This window comes from Sciurus carolinensis, chromosome 18 (genome assembly GCF_902686445.1).
Source record: "Sciurus carolinensis chromosome 18, mSciCar1.2, whole genome shotgun sequence".
Classification (NCBI taxonomy): Eukaryota; Metazoa; Chordata; class Mammalia; order Rodentia; family Sciuridae; genus Sciurus; species Sciurus carolinensis.
The window spans coordinates 6,949,927-6,958,641 of NC_062230.1; the positions used below are offsets into that span (position 1 = coordinate 6,949,927).

The 8,715-nt window shown below is 56.8% G+C and overlaps 1 protein-coding gene across 10 annotated transcripts in view; it reads right to left on the minus strand.

Moving 5' to 3' along the window:
* Cux1 (cut like homeobox 1) overlaps positions 1-7,493 on the minus strand; it is a 316,806-nt gene extending 309,313 nt beyond the window's left edge. For 2 of the 10 annotated variants that reach the window (XM_047533871.1, XM_047533867.1), the window contains exon 1: positions 5,658-6,657. In XM_047533871.1, coding sequence (XP_047389827.1) covers positions 5,658-5,975 — 318 coding nt within the window. In that variant the 5' untranslated portion in view covers positions 5,976-6,657. Of the gene's footprint in view, positions 1-5,657; positions 6,663-7,195 lie in introns of those variants that run through there. The other 8 variants (XM_047533876.1, XM_047533875.1, XM_047533874.1 and 5 more) reach the window with 8 other exon arrangements.
* Between the last annotated feature and the right edge of the window lie 1,222 nt (positions 7,494-8,715).

Below are 8,715 nucleotides of genomic sequence, written 5' to 3' on the forward strand. Positions count from 1 at the left end.
TCTACACTCCTGGTGAGGGCAGAGAGGAATCACATAACATCAGACTGCATGGGTTCAAGTTCTAGGTCAACTACCTGGTGAAAAGCAGAAAATGAAAAGCACATTTTCTGCCGCAGCTTTTGGGGTGATGCAAAAATGGGGACAGAAGCAACAGAATGTTCTTTCCAACGGGAGAACCAAAGTCTTCTCCAACCCTCGTTTAAAAAAATTAGATGTACAAGTCCCTCCAGCAAGAATTTTATTTTTAATTTTCATTTACATCGCATCTTTCGTCCAAGAATCTCAAAATAATGGAGCACCACAAATACTTATTCTAAAAAGAAGAAGAAGAAAAAAAAAAAAAAAAAACAGTTGTCACACACAGGAAAGGACAGGCTGGGCAGGGCAGGATGAGCAAGAAATGACAGGTAGAGGTGACAGCAAGAGCTCTGGCTGCTGCTGAGCAGCTGAGGGCGGCTCCTTAGTGGCCCGGCCTCAACCCACAGCCCACGGGCCCGCCGATGTTTGCGGCTGCAGGCTCTCGAGGACAAGGATTTTCCTTGGATGCCATCTACTAACTGCTAACAAAGCCTCTTCGTTGAAATAATCATCTCCCCCCCAAGAAACAGGAAGGAAAGCGTTAATAAACCAAAGGACTCACAGGTCTAAAAGAACCACTGAACAAAGGTGCCTAAAAGGAGATCTTGTCCTTTTTGGTCTTAAAAACGTAAGGCTATGTTACAAAATGAAATAGACACAATTTACTAGGGGAAGAGACCCAACCTAAGACGGACAACCTTGCTTCTGGGGAAACGGGAAGGAAGAAGCTTCTGAGCAGAGCGTGGCTTATTTCATTTTTTCACGTGCCGGGTGGACAGGACCCGATCGTCTGGCATTTAGCAAAAAACTGTCAACACCCAAATAAACTTTTAATGGCAGTAAGAATGGCATTCGACTTCTCACAATTTCGCAATACTCGCTTCAGAAAGAGCGAACGTGTCCATCTGCTTTTCCCTCAACCAAACTGGGACACCTGACAAGCACAGTTGTTAACCACGTTTACTTATTGAGCACGTCCAGCCAGGGAGACATGACTTGACGCAGGCGCAAAGCAGCGCCAGGAGCGAGCTCCGTGTGTCAGAGTTTCAGTGCTGGTAGCCCCCCCCACCCCATTAATTGCACAAATCCCAAAGGGTCAAGAGCATCCAGGATTGCAAGTGTCAGTTGATGGAGGCAGCCCTGTGCGAGGCCCAGCTACTCCCCAGGACTCTCCAGCTCACAGAGGAGCGCCCGCCACCTTGGCATGCCCTGCCAGCTTCACAAACACTTTTTGGGAAGGAAGCAGAACCCCATCAGTTTCACTGGGTGTGAATCCCGCCTGACTATCTGCAGTGCTAGTAAATCCCCGCAGGAAGACCCCATCCACCTTCCTCCGGTCTCCTGTCTGTGTTCCTCCGGGCAGGAGGACCCCTGTGGGTGGGATCCCCTGCCCATTCCCCTGGGGGGTCTGGCAACCCCGCGGCCCAGGATTCTACTAAACACAAGAATTCTGCCAAGTGCCCGCGGACTCCGGAGTAAGGAAAAGCCTTCAGACTAAAATGAAGAAATTGACAGCCTTTAATTTGAGCATTAACATCATCCTTTTGGAGTTTAATTACAGCTAAAACTAGAATTATTTTTGTTTGTTTGCTTTTTAAAGTAAAGGCTCTTGGTGGGGTTTGCAACAGATCAGACGTCGTTCAAAGACAGTTGTGCGACCTCGTTACATTTTTAAACTGTGCCACTTTACGTGAATAGGCTACAGCACGAGGACTTTTTTAAAATCTTTAAGTCACAACCCAGGTGCTTCAAATCGACTGAGTGGCATAAATGAGAACATCAGCCCAGGGTCCTTCTCCTTGCACTGGGGAAAACCCCCTTCCTTGCAAGGGCACACCTCTGCTCCGCCAATCTTCCCAGAAAGCGCCTGGGAACGGAAAGGACAGCAGCTCGCAGCTGCGGCAGGACCTGCGGCCAGAAGCAGACCTCAGCTCCCCCTCCAAAAGCCAGCACCTGCACCCAGGCCAGAACTCAAGGCCAGCACCTGGTGTTCAGGGGCACAGCCTAGAAACCACAACAGGAGAAATCACACAGGCGATTCCGACGGCCCCATCATTAGGGCCCCAAAGCAAGTTCACACTGTTTGGTTATAATTGAAATTTATATCTCTAAGTGTAGAACTTTTAGGGAAAATAAATTCTCAATGCTAAAGCATTACCAGGGAATAATATAATGTACCTACATGCTTGAGTAAAATAAATGTTTATTAAATCTGAGGTCCCAACTTCTTTGCCATGCAAGTTAGATTAGAGCAGATAAGAAGTCACTAGTAGCGTCCCTGCCTCTCCACCACCCGCGGGCACAAATCTCTAGGTGCCCAGGTATCCACAGGCATCCGGTTCTAAAATGCCCAGCATGACTGGAACGTCCAGGTAAACAGTCATGGGGGAAAGCGAGGCCGTGGGGCCGCTCTTCAAACAGTCCAGATGAGATGAATAGCCACGAATAAAAAGTGTCCCTAGGCTGGGTTATAGGAAGGCTCAAACACGGGATTCCAAGAATTCCACCTGTTTCCAATTAGATACCAGAATTGCTTGAGTGTTTAAACTACATTCACTTGCTACTTATACAAAACAATTCTTCCGGGTTTTTTGAACATTTTAAATACGTTAAAATAAGATTAAGGATATGGTTTAAACAATCAGAGGCAAGGAAATTTCAGTTGAAACCAAAACTATCTCTCGGCTGCGATAATGCAGAGCTTCAGACAAAACAAAAGGGTCAGGCAGACACACTGTGTCTCTGTAAACGCCAATAAAAACGGCTTTTCGTGGGGAAAGCATTTCCATTTTTAAAGTTACCTGTTCAATAACTTTAGGCATGTTTTAAATAGCTCCTACAGTCGCTCATGATCCCCTACATCAGAATCACTTTCACAGTCACTTTATGTGTCATTTGTGTCACAGCCCAGCTGACACACCTGTCTTAACACCCCAGATTTACATGAGCCCCTGTGAGCTACACCAAAGGGACGCTTGGCAGAAAGTGAGCCCAGCTCTGTAGTTTTTTACCAGCCGAATTGCTCCTAAAGAATCCACAGCCTTTTCCCTAACAAATCGGTCCTTCCTTCACTTCCCTGTGGTGCTCCAACATATCCGGATTTCCTACTTGGAGCCAGTTTTCTCTATGAGCCAAAGGCTGGCGCAGGGTGGGAACAGCCACACTGGTCACTGGGCTCAGAGCCCCCACCTCAGGGCCTGCGGCTCCAGGCGCCTGATGGGGTTTCTCAACTGAACAGCAACACAGAGAAGACATTTAAACAGCCATTAAAGGCCCCGGGCTCCAAGGGGTCACCAGACGGCATTCTTGAGGTCAGCTCGGTGGGTTAGGGGAGAAGGATTCCTGAGAGGACCAGGCTGGCTGTCCCCTTTACAACTCTCCTGTGCTGACTACTGACAGGAGACACATGAAACTGGGGACGCAGGCAAAAGCGACTCTGCACAGCTCCACCAGGAGCTGCTGCGTTAACTCTATTCCTGCACTAAGTTGCATCTCAGGAAAAAATAATGATGGTTTCACCCAAGCGAAACCTTAACGGATTGGCAGGACCCCCCCTTAGCCAACCTCTAAGGCACCCACGGTAAAGGAACCAAGAGGACAAAAGCAGGGGCGGCAGCAGTGCTGTCCGTAAACTCGCTGTTCTGTCAAAGGCACCGGTGAGATAGGGTATTTAAAACTACAGACTTCATCCAGGAACCGTCCTGGACAACTGGCAACACACACTTCCAACGAGAAAACGAACTCGCGGCAACACTGAAAAGCTTTTCTGATTTTGAAAAAGAAGACAACTTTTAGGTTCCCTTTTTGCAGAGGATCCTTAAAGGGGAATGCAGGCCATCCCCAAGCAGAGATAACACCCCCAAGGGAAGCCGCCCACTGGCAGGCCCCATCCCAAAAAGTTCAGAGCTCCACTGACGCGGAACAGTTACGTGAGCTGGTTTCAGAAAGTGCACTTTCCTCAAACCTGTGTTTAAAAGATAAATTTATACAATGGTGTTTTTCTTATATAAAAAAAGTCTGGTTTTTACAAGTCTGGGATAGGATGAAAACTTGTCCAACGAGTCTTAGCAACACCAAAGCTCTGAATCGTCCATATTGCAAGCCTCTGGGACTAAAAAGGAAGCAAAACAGAGAACAATCTTCAGAAACTTCCTGGGCTTTCCCCGCAAGCCCAAAGGTAGCTTCAGGGCCCAGAAGCCCCCAGCTCCCTGAGGCCCTGAGGAGGCAAAGAACTGTCTAAATTCACCCAGATCCACTGCAGCCTCTAACCTGGATCTGCCCAGCCAGACCCAGTCTCTCTACCGTCGGATGGCAAAGCCACGACCTTCGCTGGGCTCTGCAGGCAAGCAGACTCAGTCCCAGGGGTCTGGAAAGTCCAAGAGTTCAGACTAATGACTTCTCACTCAGACCGCAGTCCCCACTGGCCCACTCACTGTGTGTGGAAACAGAGGACACTCAACCAAAAGGCCTCCCTGGGCCCACAGAAAGGACCAGTCTGGCCACGGAACTCTGGCATTCCACATTCAACTGACGTTTTCAAACATGCAATGCAGCAGTCATAGGAAACCAGCTAAGGCCAAATCGTTAGCTACCACCAAGAGGCAAGGGACCCTACACACAAGAATGATGTTCTGGGAAAGGATTTGTTTGGTCTTTATTGTTTCTCAAAATCAACATTAAGATCAATCGAGTAAACTGCCAGGAAAACTTTCTATCGAATCCTGAAGTCATACTGTTAAATATCCCTGTGATCCCCTGATCACTGTAGCTAATCTATCAGGGTGGAGGGGAACTATTTATACCAAGTTCATAAAATCTAATAACTCTCTAGAAACCAAATCCATTTCCCAGGCAATCCTGCCAGGATGCTTAAAAAAGAAACTTCATGGATATTAAGCTAGGATGTCACATTTAAGAAGACAAGAGGGAAAAAAAATTAAGGTTTGTCCCTTAAAACTCCACAACGGGTTTTACAGTAAGCACAGGAATTAAATTATGGTAAAAGGGAGCTATTTTTACTAAAACAGGGTAGACCAATTTATCAAAAATGCCATTCGGCTGCGTTCATTACATTCAGGAATCTAATTTACACAATAGACACTTTGGAGTAATCTATTTTAGTCAATAAATACTCAAACTCCTTTAAGTTTTAATCTTATCGGAAATACATATTTCACATAGTCTTCTTCCTAGTTAAGCGAGAAATTTGAGGAAATTTCATAACGACTATGAGTCTGCTCTATCGCTCTTCCGCAGGCAGGGGCAGAAGCAAGCCCACACAATTAAAGTGGTCCGACTCCCCTCGGACGCTCTCACCCCTTCTGCCTCGCTCCTACAAGCCTCCAAGCGGAGTTCATTCTCTTCTCAAGGTGCAGTCGGTCACTCCCCGCAGCCCACCGGGTGGGCAAAGTTCGGCCAAGTTTCCCTTCACGCACCCTCAGAGCTGCGGCAGCAGGGTCCCCAGGGACGCCGCGGGCTGCCCTCCCCAGCGCTGGGCACAAGACCGCCCTGGGCCCTGCCAGCCGCAGCGCCGGCCCCACTGCTGCGCTCGCAGAGCTCAGGGCCCACACGCCGCTCACCTTCAACTTGTCTCCGGCGACGCACAACATCCACCTGGCAGAGTCCCGGGGCTGTCCGGGCGTCGCGGGCGCGGAGCTGGCACGTGCGGGGCGCACCCCTCCGGCGCCCGGCTCCTCCGGGTGGGGGGTGGCAGGCAGGCACGCACCCCCCGAGCGCGGCCGCAGCTCGGGCGCCGGATGGGAAGCGCCGGCGACAGCCCCTCGCGGCGCCCGGGGACCGGGGTCCCGCACGCCACCATCCAGCGGGGCCCCTGAGGCTCTGCTTTCGACAACCCGGCCCGAAAAGGCGCCCCGGAGCGGACCTGCAGCGCGCTCCATAGCACCGGCGGACCCCGCGGGGAGGACGGGATCCCCGGGCAGAGGGCCGGAGAGCAGCCCGCGGCGGGTCGCTGTGGGCCGCGGGAGTCCCCGGGCGCGCGGCGAGGGCCGCCCAGAGCGGCGGCCGAGAGGAAGCGCCCCCAGCCCGGGAGCCGGCGCGCCGCGCGGGGCCTGCGCTCGGGGAAAGTTGCAGCCCTCCTCCCCCTCCGCACCCGCGCCCACCCGGCGGTCCCGGCCGCCGCGACCCGCCGGCTCAGCGCGCCCGGAGCCCCGCCGCCCCTCGCCAAGTTTCCCCGAAGCGCCGCCGCCGGGGTCCCCGGGTACGGAGCGGCGGGTCCGCGCCACTCACGCCGGCACACAAAAGAGCGGGGCGGCCGCGGGGCTCGCGGGTGGCCCCCGGGCGCTTCGGGACGTAAACAAACCCGGGGTCCGCGCCGCAGCCCCGCCGGGAGCAGCAGCGGCGGCGCGCCGCGGCCCGCTGACAGCCGAGGGCGGCGGCCGGGGCCGGGCCGGCCGGGGCAGGGAGCGGGCGCCCGCCGGGCCACCCGCCCGCCTGGCCGGAGCCGGGCCGCGCCGCCGCCGCCGCCGGTGGCCGCTCTGACCCTCCCCCGAGCCGGCGGCACCACAGCGCCACCAGCCCCAGCTCCGCCGCGCCGGCGGCAGTGGCGGCGGCGGCTCCTCCTGGAGAGGCAGGCGCTTCACCCCCCCACAGCAACTCCCCACAAACTTTCCCCGGGAATACGGCGGGCCGGGGGCGCGGGCGCGCGGGCGGGCGCCGCCGCCGGGCCGCAGCCCCCTCCGGCCGCCCGCCGCCGCCCGCCGCCCGCGCCCCCTCGCGCGCGCGCCCCGCGGGCCGCCCGGCCGCCCCCTCCCCGGTCCCGCGGCGGCGGCACTGGCGGCGGCGGCGGCGGCGCAGGGCCGGGGGGGCGCCCGGGGTGGGGGCAGACACCGGGGGCAGCGGTGGCGGCGGCGGCTCCCGGCGCCATCTTGGGCTGATCGATGAATTGAACAAAGAGGATCAATTTCCGATCAAGCGAGTTATCAATGGGGGCCGGGGAGCGAGAGGGACTTGTCCCCGACTCGGCCCCGCTCTCCCCGGCACCCCCTCCTCCCCGCCGCCGCGGCCCCCCGGCGGCCCGGCAGCCCGGGGCCCCGGGGGAGGCCGCGACCGCCCGCAGCCCCCACCCCCGGGCGCGAGGCCGAGCGCGGAGAAGCCTGACCTGCAGCTGCTGTAAATCAAAGCGCTTCCAATATTGAAACATCGATCCCACATTGGCCGCCATCTTGAGACATATTGAGACGGAGTGAGAGGCTGATAGAGAGGGGGCTGGAGTTCAGGAGCCGCCAGGAGGCAGCAGGCGGGCGGCGCCAAAACCCGGCCTGGAGCGGGCCGCCGCCGCCGCCACGGCGGACGCGGACTCCTCCTCACGGCGCCGCCGCAGCCATGGCGAGCCCGAGCCGGAGCCGGAGTCGGAGCCCGGGGGCGCGGCGGCCGCCGGCCGGCCTGACGCGCGCGGCCCTGCCCCCTCCCCGCGCGGCGGGCGCCCGGCCCGCGACCCCCGCCCTTCCCGCGCCCCCGGCCCGGGCCGCGGCGGCCCCGCGCCCGGCCCCGAGGGGGCGCTGCGGGGCGCGAGAGGGGCGCCGGGCCCCGCGGGAGGCCCCGGGCCCCGCTCACCTGGGGCGCAGTCCGGACCCCCGGGGGTAGCGGGCAGACCAGCGCAGCCCCTCCAGGTGCCCGCTTGGGGGCCGTGGGCAGCCTGAGGCGGACGCCGGCGCTGCGTTCACCCTCTGCTCGCACGCGGAGCCGCCGCGACCACCTGCCCAGGCCCCGACCCCGTGCGGCCCAGGCCCCCGCAACCGCGCGTGTGCACGGCGCGCTGGCTGTGGACCGAGGCGCTCTGGCCCCGCTGCGCCGGAGCGGGGACCCAGAGACCGCGGCGACCAGGAGCTGCGTTTCGCGTTTCGGGGAGCGGAGTTGGGGGAAACCAGCCCTGGACCCTTAGGGCGCTGCACAAGTTCATCCCCCATGCCGGGGCCGCACGGTCCCCGCGGTCGCACCAGGATGCACTGCAAAACGGCGGTGGCTCGGGGGTCCCCGCGGCCCCCCTTCGCCCAACTCGCTCCAGCTTAGGCCACGGCAGGAAAAGTCTTGGAGCACAGGCTGTGCCCCCCCACCCCACACACAGCCGGCCCCGCTGCTGCAGTGTCCCCCAAGAAACTTCCCGGGGTTCAGACACCTCGGCTTCTCTTTTGGGTGCAAAAAGTTAGGAAATGTGGGTACCTCCATTCAAAACAGAAAGCGTGGCCCCAAGTGCACAGAAATGCTAAAATGTAAACTAAAAAATAAATTCTCTCTCGATTTCCTTTTTCGCCGAAACCTGGCCCAAGCACACGTTTCGTGAGCGTCATCTTTAATTGATTACACACACGTGCGAGTTTGAGTTTCCAGTAGGAAAACTCTACTTTTACTCCCCGGCACTTCATTTAACGTGTAATTAGTTACAACAAATCCCCAAATTCCTTAATCTTGAAAATTATATGTAAATAAAATCTGTATGGAATACAAAATAAAACATGTAAGTGGAAAATAATTGCTTTTCAACTGAGTTCGAGGGTTTAGCGCTGATCAGAGAAGTGGATTCAGCGTTTTTGAAGGGAGTGGAAATGAAAGTCCCCCGGATTTAGAGAACGCTCGCGTTCCCAGGTCTTGCACTGGGGCCAGAGGCCTCCTTTCCATCGA